The 24225-nt window shown below is 40.2% G+C and overlaps 1 protein-coding gene across 2 annotated transcripts in view; it reads left to right on the top strand.

Moving 5' to 3' along the window:
• The window catches only part of cacna1bb (calcium channel, voltage-dependent, N type, alpha 1B subunit, b), a 134837-nt gene that overhangs the window by 5729 nt on the left and 104883 nt on the right, over nt 1-24225 (top strand). For both annotated transcript variants that reach the window (XM_019272847.2, XM_019272846.2), the window contains exons 3-4: nt 278-383; nt 3118-3257. In XM_019272847.2, coding sequence (XP_019128392.2) covers nt 278-383; nt 3118-3257 — 246 coding nt within the window. The remainder of the gene's footprint in view (nt 1-277; nt 384-3117; nt 3258-24225) is intronic.

Genomic DNA, 24225 nt, shown 5'->3' with positions numbered 1-24225 from the left:
AGGTTTATGCTTTAGTGGACGAATATGTCCAAATGTATGTGGCACAGAATTTTCACAGCATAATGTGGGATGATCTGCTTTTCTGTACAATTGAATGTTGTTGTTGTTCTTTGGTACTGGACACCCTTATTTTAGGGTGACTACAATGGGTAATCATCCTGCCCACCCTTGATAAGTCATATCTTTAAACACTCCATGAGAAAATATAAATTATGATTCTGATGTGAAATGGAATGAATGCAACTTCACTACTTCAACTGCTCCTTAACCCTCACACTCCATTTGAGTACATGATCCTTGCTACAATTATTGCCAACTGCATCGTCTTGGCCCTGGAGCAGCACCTACCGGCCGATGACAAGACGCCCATGTCAGAACGTCTGGTAAGTGCTTGAACATGCCTGCCTCTCATGTCACTTCCTTTTAGACACAAGAACTTGGAGATATGGAGAGAAATCAAGTCCCTGCTTTTGATTTCCTAAACTTTATCAGTAGTGCCTGGGTCCCAGAGTTACATGGAGTTCACTTGCAACAGCTTAATTGCAGTGCCACCTTTCACTCATCAGGCTGTGGGGCACCCTGTGTTTGTGTCCCTGTCCCCTGCAGCTACTATCTTGTAAGTCAGCAGATCCTCTCAGTGATCTAGTGTTGATCCCCTGTTCTGACTCCCTGTTCCCACAGCTGCTCACATATGCACTCAGTTTAAACCAACATTTGAACTCTGGCAGTCACGTTGCACAGCTAACTGTTCTCAGAGAGAAACCAGAGAGACTGCTGCACAGGGAGGTCAAGTGGCATATCCCTGCCTGTGTACCAGGGAAACACACAAAACAAAACTGAATAGCATGTCGCTTCATTATTCAACACTTTGCTGTTCATGTTCTTGAGGGTGTTGTAGTTGTCTTAAAATAGAGAGCCAGAGAGTATTACAAAGGGCAACAGCTTGATGTGGAAAAAGTCAATGAATTCTTTTCATATTCAACCACCTGCTCCTGTTTCGAATTATCTCAGCGGCTGTAATGCAAATTCAGCAGTGAAGATGTTACAACTAGGAAAACAAAAAGGTAGCATTCAGCATCTGAGAAAGTGATTAGAGTGGCTACACAAAGCAGAATACAAGCATCCTCTCCCAGCCTCCTCCACCTCGAGGATGTAACACAACAAGAAGCCTTTTAATTAGAACAAGGGATCAGCTATTATTTATGAAGCTCTGTCAACAGAGTAGGAGGCGTGCTGTAAGTGGAGGCGATGATAGAAGCTATTCACTAAGAGTATTTTAGAATCATTGTAGGTCTTTAGCGCCATGGTCCTTGGGGATTTTCCCAGCCGTCTTCAGCAAGTGTATTTATTATTCAGGAATATATTAGATGTATGTGTAATAGATGTTAACATGCTACTTGCACAGACATGAATCCAGACATCCCTCCAGCCCTGTCATTACATAAGACATTCAATTGTTTTTTTCTGTGAAACTTTTTACAGCATACCAAAATGAATATACTACATGTCACACTGAATGCCTGTCATTGTTGTTGAAATGTTGCAGGCTCATACAGTACAGCTTGTCTCATTGGCCAGGGGCCGCATATCTGCTTCTCAACAACAACAAAGTGTCATTATTTTACCAGCACAGCCTTCATGCTTGATACAGTAACTCTCATCCAACATATCTAATATCACTGTGTTCACTGGAGTCAGCCTGTACTATACAAAAGGTCACATTTCTTATAGTGCTCAGGCCTGTCACACTGCTTTTATCTAATTATTTATGTTGGAGGCTGGGGGATGCTGGGGGTTGGGGACACTGACTGTCAGGTTGTAGTATGCTGGGAGCGAGAGAGAAAAATCGAGGGGGAGAGGTTAGTGTAGGCATGAGATATCCTCGGTTCGGATCCCTGCACATTGCCCCAGGCTCTTGTAGATATTAATGGAGGCAAAAGAAAAAGTGTCATGTCATACACACATGATCCAGCTGGTTTAGTTAAAGCAAGGCCCAGGGTTAACTTACCCATATAGTGCAAGTCATCAAACTGAGACACTTTTAGAGAATAATGTAGTGCCTAAATCAGTCATGTCCAGTCCTGTGCATATGCCATCTGTCAAAGTGCCCTTTCAAACAGAAATGTCTTAGTCTTGTGGGTATAATGTTGTTCTTTTTATTTCCCCTGTTTCACTTGAGCCACCCAAGTGCCTTTCTGGTTGGCCAAAATGTTTACTTCATCTATACACCCTTTTGTTTGGCTCAACTGCTATCATCTTTGCTTCTGTGGTTGGACCAGGAGGACTCCAAAGTGCCCTTGTGGTCATTCTAACTGTCCATCAATTACATTGTCACAATAAACACTAAAATGGCATTTGAGCATCCCAAGTACCTTCTGCTTGGCCTAAGTACCCCTTTGGTTGCTCCAGATACCCCTTTGGTCAGCCCCTATGCCCCTTGGCCCATTTCCAAGCTTTATTTCTGCCCAAATGTCACACCAGAAGGGCAATTGATCATTATCCTTGGAAGCCTCTCTAGTGGGCAAAGCATTCTGGTCAGTTCCAAGACCCTTATGTTATGCATTTGGCCAAATACCCTTCTACCTAGCCCAAAGTTGTATTCCTTTGACACAGTTATTATTTGGCCCAAATGTCTTTCTGTTCAGCCCAAGCACTGTTCTGGTTGACTCAAATAGCCCTCTGATTGATTTAGTTTCCCCGGTGTTCAGCCAAAGAACCCATCTACTCTTTCAAAGTGCCTTTTTCCAGTCTACTCCAGAATATTTTTGTTTTCCACATGTAATTGTCTGCTATCAATTGAAGTTATATTTTATTTGATATGTTTTGATGAATTAAATGAGCAGGCTTCAATTGATTTACCAATGCCATTAAGATCATGCTGTGTGTGAATATTTGTTTTCATAGTATTTACACTCTTTTCATCCAAAGAAGAGGGCTCCACTTCCTGCACTGCAGTTAATGTCAGTGCAAGAAGTGAAAGGACCCATCTTTCTTTCTCTCTTTTACTTACCCCCCTCTCTTTCACTTAATGCTTCATTAACCACTCTCTTACCTTGAACAAAAAGATCTTCCCCTGTCACTCTCATCCTCTCTCTGATTCTCTCTGTCTTTCTGTAGGACGACACAGAGCCCTACTTTATTGGAATATTCTGTTTCGAGGCTGCCATTAAGATCATCGCCCTGGGCTTTGCATTTCACAAAGGCTCCTACCTCCGCAACGGCTGGAATGTAATGGACTTCGTGGTCGTCCTCACAGGGTGAGTCCCTCGCCCGCTGGGTGTCAGCTGGAGATAGAAGTCATAAGCGAGAGAGTGGTTTCTTTTGTGTGTATCTGTGAGTGCCTTGAGAGACGGTGTATTGGAGTCACCTTCTTCCAGTTAGAGAATCTGCCTACAAGCATCTATAACTTATTCAACAAGTAGCACAAGTCCGAAAAAGATGTGAAAAGAATCACATTTGTTGCTTAGGTCTTTCAATTTCTGTCCTTGAGCAACACATGGACACCATATGCACTTACTTTGTGGCTTTCAACTTTGTGTCAGCAATTTGGGGAAGGCCCTTTGCTGTTTAACAGAATATGTCCCTGTGCACAAAGCCTGGTCCATAAAGAAATGATTTCCTAGTTTGATGTGGTAGAACTTGACTTGGTTTTGGAATCACAAGTGTTATGTTTGGGTGTCCACATGCATTTGGCTATATAGTTTAAGGCATGCATGCAGTTCATGATAAGTTACAATTCTCAAACTTTTGCCTCAACAACCAAACCAAAATACCCTCTACTTCTCTCTTATCCTTATCATCTCAATTTCAGCATGGCAAAGTGTATTAAATACATGTTTTTTTTATTTGATATGTGTTTCAGAAATAAGTACATATTAACAGTGCAAGTTAATAGCTAAGCGGATCACAGATTTCTGCGACAGATGCCTCTATAGTTGAAAATTGTATATTTTTCTTTCTCATTTTGAGCAGCTCTTAGTGAGGCTCGGACAAGAGTGGCTGCCTGGCAGGGAAGCTGTCAGACTCTGGGGCTTTGACATGTAATGGGCTGTGTTTCGTATTATCAGAAAGGAGAAACATAAAGGAGTCAATGGCAGAGCAATGGTCAGGTCAATAGTTCTAAGTAATTACTGCTGGGATTTCAACTTAGGCAGCACTGAAGCTTTGTTTGGAAAGTGGTATGGTGCTGCTCCTTCTCTGCTTTTAACTACTGACGGCAATCAGAAAGTTGTCAGCATATAATTGGAAGAGGGAAAATAATAATATGTATAATCTCCAGATGCATCTTTATGGCACACTTATATCTGTCCCTAGAAACACATTTTTTTCTATTTTGTTGACACTGAATTGCTTTGTAGTTGAACAACTTACAGTGTATATTGTTCCCACACAGAGGAAGCAGTCCATTTTAAGTTTCAGCCTTGCTTCTTAGAGGCTGTTCACGCCTGAATGCAGGATAACAGCCACCACCTCATGAGGTACCTCACTGAAGCTTGAAAAGCTTCATCTGTACACGTCATGTTGATCAACTCCCACTTCTGTAGGCCAATAATCTAAAAGTAGTCTATTAATCAACTCATAAAATTTCCCAGTTTCATCCGGGCTGCATGATGCTTATAAACATATGAGTGGAGAGATATTGTACTGTCTTTGTGCTGTATGTGGTCCAGATCAGGTGTGTGCTGAAATGAATGGCTATTTCAGAAAAGGTAGGCTGAAAAGGATTCCACAGATTCTTTTGCAAGTAAGAACAGAATTTGAAACGTCACTTTATGCATTTTAATCTCTTCTGTTTTAAGCCACAGCCGGCACATTAATGTTTGAGAGATGCCTTTTCTTTTTTGTTCACATGACACATAAGTGGGAAGGTTGTGTTTGGAGCTGTGATTGATTGATTTAATGTTCCTCTGTAATACCTACACAGTGAAAGCTCTCGTGTGCTGGAAGATGAAAGCAGGTGTACTTTAAACGTCACGGAGTGAAACACTTGAATTCCACTATTTTCATGTAGAAAAACACCAGCTGCCTTCGGTGCCAAGCGATACACCTTGCACATCAATTGCAAAACAGCAGTGGTGCTTAGCACTTTGCTTTGCCTTCTGGTTGCTTCATTAGTTATCAAGAAGTTCTGATTTATCAAGTTATTTAAATATGGCATTGTCAGAAAATCAGATTGTCCAAGCAGATAATCAGTTCAAGTAGTATGCCAATATTTTATTGTTTACATGGTGCCATGTGTCTCAAATCAGTCTCAAAAACTCTTCTCTTTAAAGCCTAAAGCTAGAGAAATAGCTCTTCAGTTTTGGCTACCCATTGCTGACACAGCTGGATACAAATTAACCATTATGTTGTGTATGTGTGCGTCTCCGTTTGGTTGCCAAGCAACCACAGTAGATAATGTGCCTCGGCGTAATCGTGGGTTTGCGTGCGTGCGTGCGTGCATGTGTGTGTGTGTGTCAGTCGTACTGTTTGCTTTGTGCTTGACATGCTCCTGCGGGACCAGGGGGTCGAAGGGGTCTGTACTGAGTCCACACCAACTTGATATCAATCACATCAGCTCTGGATGTGGCTTGCCTCATTGGATCACAATATAAGCAAAATCTGATCCTTGGAGAAATTGTCCTGATGGAAAATGATAAAAGATGTTCAACCTCCCTAAGTTGAAGTTAAGAGGATTAAATAGACTTTACTGCACACCTGGGCATAAACAGCCTGCTGGCAAAAATTGGTGATCCTAATTAGAGTTAAGTATGGTATAAGCAATGAAATTATTACTTATTTTGTGTAGCAAGAGAAAAAGAAATCACTAAGCAAGAAACTCACAGACGAACGTTGGAGACTGTTACTGTTGGACACTATCGATCAATGTATGAATGATTGATTAGAAAATTATGTTTAAAGTGCTGGGCAATCAATCAAAAGTGACGGGTGAGGGTTTTTATCGATCTTACTGGTCAGAAATCTAATTTAACATACACTCTGAGAAGATGTAATTGTGACTGTGCTATGAGAGGGGAAATAAATAATCCTGCTTTGTTTGGAATTAAAACATATTTAGTTCTGCTCTATTAATCATCTTAAAACTGCATGAGTAAATAATGATTCTTGTGCTTTTTCCAATTTGTTAAGAATCAGCTTTAGTTTTGCCTTTTGTATAATTCCACTTCTTAGTTCTTAGGATGATTCTATCAATACAGCCACCCAAATCCTAATGAAAGGATTTAAATGATAGTATAGCTGGAGGCAGTGGCAGACCTTTAATCTGTCCTGATGAGGTATTAGGAGCCCCTAATAAGAGAATAAATCTGCCCGGGTTGCCAAAGGCCCAATCAATAGAGTGCTGAGCTGGCCAGCCAAGGAACACTGAACCCTGATGAGGAGTCAGACATGGCCAATCACACGCTGAGCACCACAGCATCTGTGACAGGAAGAGAAGGGGGGGGGGGACTGCTCTACTCAGAAAACCATTATCTGTTCTGGACAACATTTGCCAGTATGAAGCATCGTGTTCATAGGAACTGGGGAATCATGACTCAGTGGCTGAAAATATAAATTTTAAAAAAATCCAAGAAGAAGGGGATTAAATGACACTCGGTCAGTAAGAATCTTTCTTCTTATTATTATTATTTGCAGCAGGTTTTTCCTCCTTTTAGAGCAGAAACTGAGAATTCATCTGGGTGAAAAAAGTTTTAATGCCACAAAGAGTGCAGATGATTTCTACCATGACCGTGTCTAGCAATCAGATCGGTCAGTTATTAATATTTAAGTCTCTGGAGGAACTTTTTTGAAGTCTGACCAAAACTAAACAAAACAAACAAACAATACAAAAAAACAAAAAACAGCTGAGCTGTGTATCTCATCTTGAGACTGGAGACTACAGAAACAGAAATATGTCAGTCTGAGGGTGAGGAGTTTAGAAAAGATAGATGGATAGTTCTACCTCTAAAAAATATACATAAGAAAATATACATTAAAAAAAATATACATATGTGCATCCCTTATTATGTCCATCAGCTCAACTGCTCAACCCTCTGCACAGAGGGAGTCATTGTACAAAGATATAACAGTTGAATGGAAACAGGGGTGACGTCCTGTAGCTGTCTTTTTTACAGTGGAGCTGCAAGAGTCTCCGACTGAAACTGCTCTGTTGTTTGAGCAGGAGGTCATGTAGTGGATGGGAGTTGTGGTCCATAATACTGAGCAGTTTGTGGAGCATCCTTTTTTTCTACAACCAGCTGCAGGAGCTCCAGAGCAGTCCCCAGCACAAAGCCAGCCCTCTTGATCAGATTCTTCAGTTTCTTTGTGTCGCTGGCTCTGATGCTGCTGCCCCAGCAGATGGCTGCAAAGGAGATTGCACTCGCAACAACAGACTGGTGGAACATCTGAAACATCTTGCTGCACACATTAAAAGACCAGAGCTTCCTCAGGAAGTAGAGTCTGCTCTGTCCCTTCCTGTAGACAGCCTCAGTGTTGCATCTCCAGTCCAGTCTGGTATCAAGGTGCACGTCCAAGTACTTGTAGTCCTTAATGTCCTTTATGCTTTCTGATGATACTTTATGATACTGCAGCACGGCCAGTTATACACTTAAATATAGAGATTCTCAGTCATTCGCGTGAGATTTCTTGGAGTAAAAAGCAACCAGTTAATGAAGAAAACAGCTCACGTTAACATTAAGCGCAGTACGACATTGACGTGTTTGATTTGTAATTTGAATAAATATGTTCCTATTAACTTAATATGAACACCATATATATATTTATTTATTATACTGTCAGTGTCTGTCAGCAACATATGGCTGATTCAGTGGTTCTCCATTTAACCTTTCCTGCCTCTTGGCCTTTGATAGCCAGTCGTTGCTGTTATTGACCAAAGCCTCAAATGGCCTTTTACTGCCTGTGCAAACTCTATGGCAACCGCAATCTAAGGCTCCCGGGTGAAGTCACTGAGAACAATAATCCCACTGTCATCTCCAGGGAAACAGAAGCCAGGCCAGTTGTTTTTATTTATGTATCTTTATGTTTGATTTACGAGGCCCAGCCGTAAGTGGTCGGGCCGAGGGTCGGCGCTTGTGTTGACTTCAAAGTTGTGATTTCCTTTCATGTGCCTCTCAGGCAACAGGCTTCAGCACAATAGGAGGCTTCAAAGTATAGTTGCAGAGACTACAGAGAGGTTGGGGCACTTTAGTTTCTGCTTGCACCCGGCAGTATAAATGTTGCCTTTGAACGTCTGCCAGAATGCTCCTGTCTGATCGTGCAGGTCTGACAGTCCTGGCCTTGCTGAAGTTACAGGTGCGCTTGATGTGTGCTCTGCATTACTGAAGCTGAAGGCTGAGGTCACGGCCGAGGCGAAACAGCATTTTATCATTTGGTTTTACTGTTGAATCCACTTATAAAAGCTGATTAAAAAAAAAAATCCCATATCAAATTTGTTTTTGTATTGACATTTCATACAGATATTCATGCTCCCCAGAGAATGGTGGTCCCCTGACCTTTCTTCTAGCGCCACCTGCAGGTTGAACTTTTCACTTAACCTTGAACTTTTCCTATAAAATATCTCAACATCTACTGATGAATTGGCACAACATTAGACACACATGGATGTATTAATAAGTGCAGCACCAAGTTAGTTGCTGAGACCTCAGTGCACTAAAACACCGGTCTTTTCTCACTGTTATCGTTTTTGGCTGTAAGCAAACAGTGCTTATTCACTCACTCACCCAGATATGTCCAGCTACTATTTATAGATTTTTAAGGGCATTGTGATGCTCTCCGTCATGGTGTCAATCTGTAAACATTTCACTAATTACTCACTTGCTCCTCACTTCCTTTTCTGTAAGTCACTTTTAATCCAGGGGGTGGTTTTCTCAGGTGATCATGGAGCTTCCTCTTCACTGGTGTTATTGATCCTTTTCTCAGCAGCTGCTTTAATGACAGATGTGGTCAGTGACCTGACAGCTGTGAGTTTTTTTGTTTTTTTTTTGTTCTCGGTACAGGCTGTTCTGCTTTGTGTCTTCTAGACAGTTAGGGATCCCTTCAGTGAGTGAACAGTGTGTGCTCTGTGAGGCCTGGCTCAGTGCTGCCGATGCCATGTTGTTCACGTCATAGCAGACGGATACCAGCTCTGCTCTGTCTGTCGGCAGCAACACAAGATCTCTGAGCTACGGGCAGGTACGCAGTCAGCTTCTTCCCTTCCTGCTCACGTTCACACAGGGATGTGATCAGGAATACAAAACCAAACCAATGAGTCTTTATAATGTTGATTCAACTTTTGTCATTTATTGGATTATCCATTCCAGTCAGCTTTTTGCAGAAGATGACATTCCTGAATAGTGAACCCCAATTGGCTCTGTTGTTTTTTTCAGCACAGCACCATAGCTAATTTGTTCATATTGTTTTTGACTGGTGTAACAGAGAAGGTGATCAATGAGACAAAGATTTTACGCAACAAAGGATTGTTGTCTTTCATTGTGCCTTAAATCAGCCACCAGATCGCTCAGGCTTATTAACAATTCTATATTTTTTTTATACGTGGATATGACATTTGTCACTTTAGCACTAGCATGTTTGTATATGACTAATCATAGTTCACGTCAACCAGCAGGCAAGCCCCAGTTCATGAATATTTATGAGAAGAGAAATACAGTGGGCCAAGGTGACTCAGTCTACTGTGGAAGTAACAAATCCAGCTTGCATCTGTCCCTTTGCCATCATGCCTGTCTATTTACGCCTGTTGACTCGAATGGCTGCTAGCTAGATGGTTTCACATGCAGTAGCTATAAACCAGTTATCATGATGATATGTATTTGGCAGGTTCTTGGCGAGACATACAGCCCCTGGTAGAAAGGCATGGCTTGTAATTGAAGCTTTAAAGAATAACATGACTTCATTTGGCTGAGAGGGAAGTTGGCAAGCACACAGAGACACACTATAGCACACATTAATCACAAAACCGCTGGACTAACTGATGCGCGCATATAGATAGGAGGCTTCCTATCTGTATGTGCACCCCCCCAACAACAACACCAAAAAAACCCCAAACGTGAGTAATTGCTCCCTCACTCTTTTTATTACACGCATACACACAAACAAATACGCGCATTACTTTGTGCCTCTGTTGGCTTGGCTGCCAAGCGTCCAGTCAAGCGTGGCTGAAAGTGATGCTTGTCATTTCCTGTAGGCAGAAGAAGTGCACTACACCAGAGCTGATGTGGCAGGTTTCCCTCTTCACACATGATTCAGTCCAAAGCTAATTACAAACAACATGTCACTTTCTGGCAAACATCAGTCATTTTACAGGTAGTCCAACTGCATTTTGTAGGAGGGCCAACATTCATGGATTGTGTTTTTTGTGTTTTTGTTTTTATCCAACAGTGACACACAACCAGATGAAAAGATATTTGTATTTTGAGCTGCAGCTAAGCATTGTTTTTACCAATGATTCATCTTTGTTTAGAGTATGAAATGTCAAATTGGTCACTCTGGTCCAGACTGAAATTTTAGATTAGATCAGTTTCCATGAAATTATGTACAAACACTCATGGTCTCCAGAGGAGAAATCTTACTTATTTTAAAGAACAAGTTAAAAAAAATGTGAAAAGACTTTGGACGATATATTACTGAAATATAGAGTTAAAACAGTTTTTCACCAGTTTTCAGTCCATGATTTTTTCGGGTAGCTCGATGACACACTGAGGCCACCCTGAGCATACTGTACCCCTGGCAGGGGTGCAGGGGATGCTCAGATAGACATTAATTCATCTCACTCAGTGTCAAAGATAGTCATGTAATTTTCTGAACTCATCTGACATGTTTCAGTTGCTTCAAAATTGCTGCTTGAATGCTCCCACCAGTGGGCGTGGCTTCAGTGCATTCAGCAGGCACGCCCCCACAGTCCTAAAGCTGAGAATACTGCTTATTTTTACCTGATTTCATAAACTTGTCGATTCATTCAAATTTGGCTGGGTGGTTAACAACACTTTCTTCTTTGGTCTGACAAATGCAGAACATATATTTATTCTATATATATATTCTAACTAGGATGATGAACCTGGAAAACATTGTACAGTACCTGTGTAACATCAGCGTGTTAGCATTGTCATTGTAACCACCATGGTTATCATTTGGCTCAAAGCACATCTGTGTCTGAGTACAGTGTCACAGAGCTGTTGGAATGGCTGTTGACTCTAAGAGCCTCATTTGCGGCGCCACAACCAGCGCAAGCAGCACTTAGACCATTTGCTTTCCTGTCTGTGTGTTATTTTGGTGCTCAGTGCAGAGCGCACATTGCACAGGTGGGAAGAGTGGTGCAAACAGGTGGTGGGAGGTTCATTTAAATGAGGCAGTGCAAAGCAAGTTGGTATTTGGGTGTAAATTGTGTCTAAGACTTTGCTCTGCAAGTGGATTTCTCAGAACCATGGTGGACAGTCTGAGTTTGTCAACAAGAGAAAATAAATAGATAAATACTTGGAATAAATGCACAGCAATAACACAATAATACTTAAAACATAAATAAACTAATTGTAATAAACACTTACCACAGGATGTGTTAAATTGGCATTAAAAAACAACTTAACCTGATGTAGTGAAAGCAGTGTTGTCAGTCTGCATTTATCTATAAATCAGTTAGAGTGCTTTTTTCCCACAGCTCTTTTATTCTGTATGCAAAACTTCTCCTTCAGTGCATTAAAGCAACATTGCATAGAAATTGGTATTTATGCAATTTAGCAGCCACAGTGTCAGAGAAAAATACCACTGTGGTAATTACGGACAGTTGTGCATGTGTATTTGTTACGATTATACTACTTATGATGCAAAACATCAAGCAACTGTAGCACAAGACATAGCAGCCAGCTGTTATTACTTACTAGTCCAACATGAAGAAGCCCAGCTCAGCGTCCGTCTTTCAGCTATTTATTTCACAAAGCACTTCCCAAAAACTAAAAGTCAGTCCCAGATTTACTCTTGTCCAGAGACCTCTTGTTCTTTCACTTTATCTCCCGCTTTCTCTTCTTAGTTTCCTCTGTCAATGTCCTCTTCACCTCTGCTATAGTCTCCCTCAGTGCTCTGAGCTTGAAGTCCAGACTGCCTGGCTAACAAACTGAGCTAACATTAGCTAACAACAGCTACAGTTAGTAGCAGTTACTGTCCATCAGGAAACTCATTAGAGGGAAATCAGAAAAGATTTTCTCCCTAAAATATGATCAGTTATATGATCAGTTTTAACAAAATCATAGATAGACATATGGTGTTCCATATACCATGTTCCATAGACAATTTATACCTGAATATACATCAAAATGATTTAAAGTCATTGTTATTTTATGGTTGAGAACTTACATAATGTCCCCACAATGATGATTTAAAGATATGATGGGACAATTTATAATGTGAAATACAGTAGATGTTTTATGACTGGAATGAAAATCTAATTAACTTTTAAAAACCCACACTGTCTGTCTCTGACCGCAGACTCATGGTGCTGTGCATTCACATCATGCCGCTCCGCACCATCCAGACAATCTGATTTCCTGGATGCATGTACATCTTCATTTGTTGAGCTGTTGTCATCATGCGCCACTGTGATTGGCTCAGCTGTTTTAATGTAATGAGATCAGTGGCTAGCTGAGAGTGTAATTATTAATCAGCACACCCTCTGATCTGTATTCATGTTCATGCAACCTGTTCGTACTTTGCAAAATCACATCTCATAAATAGTTAAGATGTGTCCAAAGAGCCAAACCATGCCGGGCCTTTAACGTCTTGGTTGGCGCCCCTCCGGCAGGCAGAGGGTCAGCTTTCAACCTGCAGGCTGGGTTAGCGAGGCGCACAGAGCTTACGGTTAACAACAGAGACCTTTGAATTGTCGAGCCTGCAGTCAGCAGCACTGTAGAGAATGTCAGCGTTTATCATGTTGAATGTGTTGATTCTCAGGATGACACATCCAGCCTGCAGGATGTTTACACGACTGTCACCTGTGACATAGGCCTAGTAAAAGTTAAAAAAAAGAAGTACTTATTTACAAGTAAGCTATAAACATGAATAAAATCATTTAGCTTAAATGTCAGCATTTTTAAGTGAATATTTACTGTACTTTTCCATTCTGAGTAGTGATCCTGTCTGATCTCTGTGAAAAGGTTTGATTTAGTCTAGAATTAATCCTGTTTGCCACTTTCTTCTTGTCTTGTGCTGCGACCAGACAGCAATAATTGCCATATTTATCCAGTGTGTCTTAATGTGTGTGCTATCTGTTTTTATTTACTTGTTAGCTTCATCAAAGGTGCATTTAAAAATCTTTTTTCTCATTCTGGATCTGGTAGAAAGAACTTCTTGTACTCCAAAGGCAGGATGTTTTCTCTAACCCCATACATATAATGATATACTGTGGTATATATCCCTTTAATATTTCTGCTTGTGTACAGAATGATATTTAATTCTGCCAACACTTCCTGTACTCCCCCCCACCATTCCTACGGGCACTTTTAAACTCAATAGGTGGTAAAACAGTCATTTTGGTGGTCATCTAATAGGAAGGAGGTGTTTTAGGAAGGCATTGTTTTCACTCTATAAATGACGCTGTTGCAGATACAATGTGTTACACAGAAAGATCAACTCTTAAGCATATACATAAGGACATGTATATGCCCGGACAACTAAACTCACAAAATACACGAAAACAAAAAGAAATGAGCAGGAGGAAAAAGAATGACATCAGTTTGCTTTTAAACAACAAAAATATCAGATTTATGCAGACATTTAATTCAGTTTGCAAAACCATAAAACAAAATCAGTCATTGTAACCTAATATTGACTACAGCTTTAAGTTGACAAGTGAGGGGTGCTCTGTGTGAATATTGAATTATCTAACTGAGGTCCATTCCAGTCAGCCAGTCGGCGTTCCTCTCCTCATTCCGGTGTAATGGATGGATTGGCTCCCCTTGTTTTCTGAGCCATATCACCAGCACCTAAAAAAGGGCGGAAAGTGGCTTTTTGCGGTGTTCCCTCCTATTCTCAAAAATCTGCGTAATGGAGCGAATTCTGGCACGGAGAACTTCTACTCCTCTCTGCCTGCCGCCTCTGGGCTGAGCAGAGGGCGTAGGGAGTTTTGTTTGCACTGTGTGGTGAGAGAAACAGCATTCCTCCTCCGGTTTTTCTTCCCCTCCGTCTCATTAGATCTACCAGGAGGATGCTGCCACTGCTGATGCGCTCGTCGCCTCCTCCTCCTCTCCACCTCGTCTTTTCTCCGTCTCGCCTCAGTGGAGAGGCGCTCTGTTTGTTCACCCTCCCTGGCCCCCATGTAAGCCCTCTTGCTGTGGAATAACTGACGGAGTCACACACACAGAGAGGTGCAGGGCACAACAGAGAGGAGGGGAAATGAGGGAGATAGGAGAGGCTGAGATCAAAGTGCTTAAGTATTAGCTACCACAATAAACAGTATACATAACCTTATGTACTTCATTCTTTGCTGACTATATTACAATTGATCCTCAGTGTACACTGTTTTTACATTTTTATTTTGTATTATCTGCATCTTCGTCAAACCATCTAAGTTAGACGTACTAGTCAATACACAACTCTCTACAGCATCAGCTGTACTCTGTACTTTATACTGGTGTACAGTTCAGGCAGGGAACAAAATGTCTTGTACTGTACCCTCTGAGTCTGTGTACATGCGTATACCCGCTGTCACTAACATTTTTATGTGTATTGATGCTGTCGTTCCATATGCTTTTGTTTTCTGTGAAGCTCCTTATTGCATAGGTTTATAAAAATAGTATAATATAATATATATAATCATTGTCAAATTCCATAAATGATTATAGACATACTCTACCCTCTAGTTCAACATTTTCGGAAATAACACTTTTATTTTCTTACTTTCCAGGAGTGAGATGACAAGATCTGTATAAATCTTATGTCTGTGCATTAAGCACCGAGCTGTTATGTTGTTGCCAAATTTGAATGATAAAAAAGTAACGACAAGTTTATGATCATCCCCGGCATCATGCGCCGTTACAGACACACGTAAACTCAGATCTGACTACATACATTCCCTGTCATATCTACAAGACATCCCGTGTCCCGTTACCGGTGTATTTTCCTCTGGATTCCGCTCAGAAAACGAGAGCAGTCTAACGCTACATGCACTGACATTAGATAACACACATGAAAATGATGAAAAACCCTTATGTGATTATGTTAGTACATGATGTAAAATCGCGTTACTGTGCACTAAGTCACCTAACGTCACTGTAATTACTGTATTATTTTCAGGTCTCCGTTAATATGGCCCTTCACACGGGGCTAGGGGGTGAGGGTATGCTCACTGTGATGTGTCACACGGTCTCGTTTTAGAACCGGCCAAAAAATCCTGAGCTGAAAACTGGTAAAAAACTGCTTGAACCCCTCTCCACATTTCAGTAAAATATCGTTGTCACATGTTTTCAGCAACTATTTTCCATGTATGTTTTGAAAGAAAACATGGAATTGCCTTTACACAGACTTTAAGGTCTCTGAACAGGCACAGTGGTACCAAACCTCACTGTAACGACAAGCCAATCCTCTCAAACTACCAAGAATCACTACCTAGAGGTGTGTGTCAATGGAAAGCTTGTGACAGTTGGTCTCTTTTGAGAAGTGCGATAGACTCTCCTTGTGGGCAGGCTGTGTGTCAGGGTACACCTGTAAAGTTTGAGGTTTATGGCATTTCCTTGCCATGCTTGTCTGCTGCACTTGGCTTGTTATGCTCTTGAGCTATTGATCCTGGCAGCACTCTATTGATATGATGACCAGCTTGTGCCTCCTGTGAAGAATCCTTGTTATCTGTGCTTAATCGATCAACAAGACATTACTTATTTGAATGTTTTAAGAACCTTTATCAGTTTTCATTGTACAAATAATTAAGCATTAAACTGTGATACCATTAATAAGCAGAAATGTTGTTGTTTTAGATGTTACAGGTGTAAATTATCTTCTCAAGTATGTCTTTCTTAGACTCATTAATTCTGTGGGTGTTTTCAGCTTTGCACAGCCATTATTGCAGTTAGAGCGCTAATGTTTTCCTGCTGCTAATTCGATGTTCTGTAACACCATAATTATCCCATCTCTTATCTAAGCAAATTGAGCAAACAAGGAAAGCTGGTATCCTTTTAGCAAAACACAACCTTTTGGCACTGCAGCTGTGCCCTATTGACAACATTGGTGGTTATCTGACAATAGACCAATTTACAATAAGTCAATATTGATTGTAGTTGGATGAGCAGACTGGTTTAAGGCAGGTGGGAGCAGCGAATCAGTGATATCTCTTGAGTAATCAGCTGGCAGAGTGTCTCTTTCTCTTTATTGGTCTATATGATCAGGCAGGCCTTCAGGCTAAATGTCTACTCAGCAGTGTGGGCGACTGAACAAGCCTGTTAACACTATGAGAGTGGCAATGTTAAGGATCAATCACTTACCGACACTGTTTGTCCTTCACAGTTCAAGGCCTCAAAAAGCTAGAGCCATTAAAAGGCTGGCTGTACGGATGACAGCTATATCTGAAAATCTAAATCACTAAATTCTCAAGCACCAAAAATGTGTTGCTGTTCTAAAAGCAAGACTAAAATATGCTCAGATTGTTCTGAAGGTGGCACTGAAGGAAGGCTATAGGATCAGTAAAGGAAAGGTTTCATTCCTTTAAATCTGCTCATTAAGTTTCATCGCATTCTGCTCATTAAGTTATGATACTGTATGTGTTAAAATGGTGGTGTTAAAAGAAGAACGCTTGCATTGGAAAGGTTTCATTTGATGATGATCTGGAGGAAAGATCAATGGGTGACCACATTTTTGTGTTCAGCAACAAATTGTGGTAATTTTGTTGCATTATTGTGTAGATTTTTCTGTGGATATCTGTTAATTGTTGCTATCCTCTGCAGTTCAATGACCAACACAACTATTAACTCAGCTCCACACGGAGTTAATATGCTAAAGCAAATTAGCCTCATTAGCTTACAAAATAATGGCCTGTACAAACAGCGTATTTTAGTTAATGCTAGTCTATATCAAGCTTCAAGATTTTCATTCTGAACTAAACCAAAATACTAAAGGGATGACATCACTCATTGCCATTATCAGCAATACTGTTTCCTCTCTCTTTCCTTCTGCATCTGTCCTTGGCATCTACCCTCTGATAAACGATAACCTATCACATACATAGATACGTGATTGTGCACGTGTAACAGTGTGCCATGCCTGCTGCTAACAGGATGGTTACTGTTATCAGCTCTATCCCAACACCTTTCTCTCCCAGTCCCCACCGTCCCTGACCTGTGACGACTCTGCTCCAAATATAGAATGTTGAATAAGAGGAAAAAAATAGTTGAGAGTGACTGTCTTGCACTGAGACTGAACATCCCAAGAGAAGCAGGTGAGCTGTGTGCAGTGTGACTCCCAACCAATCTCTGGAGATCAACGCGAATACTGGAGTGTAAATGGGAAAGGAAGTGGCCCACCCTCCCCCAACGAAGACAAGCTGGATGTTTGTCCTTGAAGAATCAGTCAAGGTGTTTCATCCCCACTACCAATATATATATATGAAAGATCCACATGGAAAAAAAGTCTAGTTTCATTACACCTCCAAAAATGAATGAAATTTTAGTCTACCCTATGCATTTTAAAATATCTGAATTACTTGACATTTTAACACATTAGCTAACAGTGAAAACATGCTGCCAGCTCCATAATTAAATAAATACAAAGAGGGAAGACAGAACATATTACGTCAATACCCAATATATTTTTTTTACTTATCACATGTCACTGTTTCATTAATTGAAATTGATCAGAGGTTGATTAGATCCAAGTCCAAGATCAACCCGAACAGCCCACTGGTAGCAGCAAGATGAGCAACTAATGAACAAGCAGTCCTAATCTTGTCCCACATTACAATGAAATAACATCACACATAAAGGTTTACAATTAATTGTTTCGAAAAGATTTACAGATGTGACTTTTATAATGCCACTTTGGAATGGCTTTTTGGGCTGCTGGGATAGACTGGCAATAAGGCTGACTCCTCCATCTCGTATCCAGCTTTATTAACACAACACTGACTTACACATCTGACCATCAGTCATGGAGGTATATGGAGCAATCTTGAGACCCTGACATTGTTTTCAAGTATCTAAAGTTAGAGAAATCCTTCCTCATCCTATAAAGACCATCACTTTCCACTGTGTGGACGTAAATGTGGACTCTTTTTCTAGTCCTTAGATCTTGTAAAAAAAATTATTAAACATTAGCAACCTTTGAATAAATTTAATGATTGACAAGGCCGTCTGCACACCAAAGCCCCGTGTGACATCAGGAGTATGTACCATCATATAAGGCATTGAGCATGGCACCCTCAAAATGAGACTACTGTAGGCGTGTGATGATTGAGATGCCTTTACCTCGTCTCCATGCCAACGGGTGTGAACATTGTTTTATTTACCTCCTGAGCAATGTTTTTTTTAAAAGCAGTCCTTCCTGGAAAACAAAGGAGCTCACACAGCGTGCTGCTGACCACACTGCATCTGCCTTTTAATCAATATAATTCTCCACTACCTTCCATTTACACTGTCTTCCCACTCCTCCAACATAATATCTACCTCTTACTGTGTGAACGTAGATATTTAGCATTTAACATTTGAGATTGTTAGGGGGCCTTTTAGTCACCGTGACCGATTTACCGCTGTGTATCATGCTACATTAGAAAAGGCTGTAAAGAGACAGATGGGAGTAGGGGGAGGCAGGAGAGAGAGAGAGAGAGAGAGAGAGAGAGAGAGAGAGAGAGAGAGAGGGATGCAGGGATGAATCAAATAGAGCTTTGCATCATTTTCACTTAGTGATCCGTTTCACAGATACTGCATTTATCTGCATCTTTAGTAAGATCTTGTCTATAAAATGTATGATCATCTTAAAAAAACAGATCCATTGCATAGCTAATTGGCTCATTCATCAGCTGCTGCTAGTAACATCAAGTCACATTCATGCAGCTCAGTCATAGCCTGGCTTTTCTTACTATGGCCCAACACCCCAGCCTCCTCTACAGCTTGAGGTAGTTTTGGTTTCACTAAGATTTAATGTTCATGTATCTGTTTATTAAGACGGGATGTTGCTCAAAGGTCAATTGGTCAGTTCCTTGAATTCCTATGTCTTTGGCTTAATGACTTAGCTACACAACGTACACTCTAAAAGTGGCCATCCTGCATGATGAGTATTTTTGTTATACTTAAAGAGCCAGTGTGTAGGATTTAATGCCATCTAGCAGTATAGGAGCTGATTGGAACCACCTTACTTTACCCTCTTCCTTCCTAGTGTGAAGGAGAAATGTTAGCCACAAAATAAATCTGCTAAATGTCTAAGCCTCCTTCAGTCCAGAGGTACCAGTATTTAAAAGTCAAGTATATTACTGTCTTCACTGCTGCAGGCTAAAATACTTTTTTATGTCCATTTTTTGAAAAGCAGTCCATATTCTATTTTTCTATTTTTAAGAGTAGAATTTTATAAAGTGATGACATACATAATGAACTCATTTATTAATTAGAAGCCTTGATTATCAGACTGATGTGAAAACATTTAATAGCTTCAGAAATTGGAAATATTTTCAGAATAAGAATGTGTAAAAAGGTGAAATGTTGCCTGTTCACAGCTGGTTACTGACAACAGCTGGAAATTATTTATGACATGCATCAAATTCACCTTTTACATTTTGAGCTTTATTGACATGTGAAGTGATTGCACTTCCTCTCTCCTTGTCTTCTCATCGTGCAAACTGACAAGTTGTAATTAGGTTTAGAGTGTAAAGATAATACAAGTGAGCAGTAACATTTCCTTTTATATTAATGGATGTGTTTATGAAAACAGAAACATGTTTCCTCTTGCAGGCTGCAATCTATATAGAGAGTATCATATATAAACCTTATATAAATGCTGTAATGTGACGTCCATATAGCTTCACAGAAATGTTTCTGCTGAGGACTTGATTACATTCCCAGGCATAAATCACAGCACATGTTGTCAGAATGGCTCCTGTGGGGAATCAGTCCTTATTGCTCTGTTACGTTGAAGTTATTGTCCTCCATTTTGCTCAAAGATTGGAATACATTCAATGCAAACCCCTCTTTCTCTTTTCATCAGCTTCTGTCTGCAATACTTTTCAATTTCAGGAACAGCTCTACTCTGTTCATGCAGCCACATCCAGTCAGATTGACTCATCTAATAATAATAATAATCATAATAATAATAATAGTAAAATAAGGTAATCACAACATTTCTGTTTTTTTTTCAATGATATAAACTGAGTGGGTAACATTTCCAAGGAAGCAGTAACAGTTTATGACATATTCAATAGATAGATAAACTAAACAGAGACAGAGAGAGACACAGATACACAGCAGCAGCAAAACAATAACTAACTATAAACAGGAATATGATGGAAAAATAATGGAAATATGTGCAGTAGATATGTTTACTGATACAAAGAAAGAAATGAGATGAACACAACTGCACCAATGGACCATATTTACTGAAAACTACTATATTTCACAAAAACTGAGCTAATCAGTGAGACTTATATTTATTCCTATGCCAGGTTGTATCTAAATGTTGTTTGGGAACCTAATGACAGGTTAAGCAGCAGACTTGCAGTGGTGTCTGCCATCTTACTTTCATACTCATGATTGACTGTGTGCTGAATGAGTATGATAGCTTGCTGACACTAGCATTTATCTCAAAGTACCACTGTGCTGTGGTATGGTCTCATAGAGCTGCTGGCATAGCTGTAGATTATTAGTCTTGTTACTGTATAGACTGACTGGTTATAATGGCACAATCTTTGGTGTGTGTTGCTGCCAGTGTCTACAAAACAAAGCATCGACGTCAGTGCATGTCATGTAATCTCGGTGGCTCTGTTGTTTGTCTGTTGTATGTTTCTCCTCTGGATCTCTGGTTATTTCCTTCAGTCTGTCTTTTTATCTTTTCAACTGTTTATCTCCCTCTCTCTTTCATTTCTTTCCTCTGACAATCACCCTGAGGTCATGAGCTGCCAACAAGTCCTCCCATCCTATCAAATGACATTTAAATGTTAACACCGCCTCAGATGTCCCCAAACCCCCACAATGCACTGTGTCACTTCCCTCCATCTCCTCTATGGCTTTTGTCATAGTTTCTCTGTGTTAATATACATTTAATATATGTTTCTGCTACCTGTTGCATCAGTAGATGAAAGGAGAATTTTGTATTGGTTTGTTAAGACATAGCTCACATTAACTCCCCCTTAAATGTCCATTTTTACATGCTGGGTTAAATCAATGAAAATAAATAGTTTAGTTAGTTGGCGCCCTGACTCCTATTTTACACAAGATTCATATTGATCTTCTCATCTCAGCCTTGAAAAGACAAATACATATTTATATTTACACATTTATATAAAATGTATTCACCCAAATGTTTCTTTAAAAACTCCTTGGTGCCTTTTTTATATCAATTCAGGATAGAGCCACTGTGATCTGAGCTACTGGGAATCCATTTATGTCACATAAAATGAAATATAAATCTCTCTATATATACAGTATAATTTATTGCCGCATCTGACAAGCTTTTTTCACGACCCACTCTTGTCCTTGGTTTCTTTTTTTCTGTGTCTCACTGTTTTCCCTTTCATTAGAGGATTATCGTTTTCTGCTCCATCACCATCAACACACATGGTTACCAGGAACCATGGCAGCATCGATGCTTGGTTTTGAGAGAAAGCGTGAGTGTGTGTTTTTCTGAATTCTACCACACTAATAGACAAATGTTGGACTTAAACCAGTTGAATGGAAACAGCTTGTCAAATTGGAGAAAACATGGTTGCCTCAATGTGGTGTGGTTGTGATTGCGATCAGCATGATGTAAAATGGTCTCTGTGTGTGTGTGTGTGTGTGTGTGTGTGTGTGTGTGTGTGTGTGTGCGTGTGTGTGTGTATGCAGCATCCACAGTTATTTTGGCCATTGTTCGTACTAGCAAATAATTTTTCCTTTCGAAAATGTCTTATATTATAGCCATTAAATGAATCCATATGTCTGGGCACCATGGCAGAGAGTCGATTTAACAAAACAAACACAAATATGTGATTCATTCCTCCCCTCCCCTCCCCGCCCCTCTTCTCCCACCTCTTTCCTCTCCCTCCTATCCACATCACTTTCTGACTCTCGTACTCACTCCCTACTGCTGCCATGCATCTTCCACGAGCTCAATAGAGCCATTGTCATGTTGCCTTCCTGTTTCTATGGTGACGAGGTGCGATCTGTCGTCAGCGAGTCTCTTGCCTCGATGCTCCTCACTTGCCCCAGTGACTTTCAAGCCTGTCCACTTTCTCATAAATGACAGACAGATCCAGTGGGCTCATACACTCTTTAACTCGGACCCTCTCACTCATACATACACATCACATATACAGACACACGTTATTTAATTATGTCACATATTTTGCTTCATTAGCATGATCATAATTGAGTACAATTTATTTTCAATTGTACATTTTAACTATATACACTGTGGAACTGAGAAAGTAGAGTAGTACTGCTTGACATTGTATTCATGGAGAACAGCAGGATTCTCCACTGAGACAGGAAACAGTCACATTAAACAACCATCCTCTCCTGCTCCTCGAAACTGTTCAGGTGTGATCAGACAGAAAGCAAAGTAGCCACCCTCCTTTTCATGCTGAGTTATTTAGTCTGCACTAGGGTTCAAGTATGGCACTACAGTATAGTACTGACGTCCAATACTTGAAGTACTCCAACTTTTTCTTTGGCTTTAATTTGGTCCGTCCAGATTGTGTGAGGGTTGTACCTCGGGACCAGCTGTCTGAGTGGACTCCTCTCCACCTACATCTTTTCAACAGGGTTGTGATGGTAGGAGGAGGTAAGGTGTTTATAGAATTTCATTGCTCTTTTTTGATGTTAATCAGAAGGTGAAATTGTCCACATTTATGTTGTTTTTCTGTGAACTGGAGTTCCCTGGTCTCTCTCTCCCCCTCCCTCTCTCTGCACATTACAAAGATGTCATATAGGACCTCATGTCCAAACAGGCGTCTCTTTAGCTGGAGGTATGAGCCAAACACACACCTGCTCTCCCTCCTAGACAGGAAGCTGTGAAATGACTTTGGAGCATGTTAGGCTGTCACTCAGGCCAGCTGGTACTGAACCTCAGGCAGCTACAAGCGGGCATGATTGGCACCAGCACATACATACAGTATATGTTAATATACCCCTGAAGTGTGAAAACACACACACACACACATATGCACAAAACCTTGGACAAAGCCTGAGGAAGCAACACACTATGATAAATTACATGTGCTTACACTTCAGTCATCACAGCCACAGATAGTACACAGACACATAATCCACTTAATTTATGAAAAGCCAGATGATATGAAAGGCAATTGTAAATATAGCTACAGGAATGTGTGAAAAGTGGAAAGCAGTCGGAGAGTGCATTCCTCCACCAATCCTCTAAATCGGCTTTTTAATAAAAGTAGCAGAAATGTTCCATGTTTATAAAACTGATCCAAAGGTTTCAGATGCTTTTGACGTGTTTTATTAAAAAGGTGGAGCTGAAGATAGAACAAACATTTCTGTCTGAAACCCTTTCCAGTATTACAATGAACCTCTTCAATATGATATCATGTACTATCCAGTCAGTCCTCATTTGCAAATAAAACATGTAACTTAAGACATGTCAAGTTTTGTAAATACAAACAATGTCTTTGAACAAGTAACAATTACTCTACACTAATAATGATTGTGTTGCAGATGTATAAAGCTGGGATTCTAATGAAAAAACACCCAACACAAACAAAATATACACAAGGCAAAAATTACTTTTTAACAAGTGTACAATTTACAATAAAAATATAATACAATAAAAAATGCTTACAGGATTACAATATTTACAGTACACCTGCCATGGCAAGTTTGTCACTATTAACTGATAATAGTGCTAAGTTTACAAATAAACATTATTAACAAAAAACATCTTAAATCATAGATCGATAATTATTGCTCGATAGAAAGCAAGTGCTGGTGAGTGCTGGTGTACTTCTGAAAGAGGGTCACTCTGGATCTTTTTGAATCTGTATCTGAGCACGATCAGGACACACATGGTGAGTTATTTTTTTCATCCGAATAAGTGCAGTACTTCACAAGAAAGCAGTGAAAATCA

Source organism: Larimichthys crocea, chromosome IV (genome assembly GCF_000972845.2).
Source record: "Larimichthys crocea isolate SSNF chromosome IV, L_crocea_2.0, whole genome shotgun sequence".
NCBI classification, from domain to species: domain Eukaryota; kingdom Metazoa; phylum Chordata; class Actinopteri; family Sciaenidae; genus Larimichthys; species Larimichthys crocea.
This window is presented reverse-complemented; position numbering and strand designations above follow the sequence as displayed.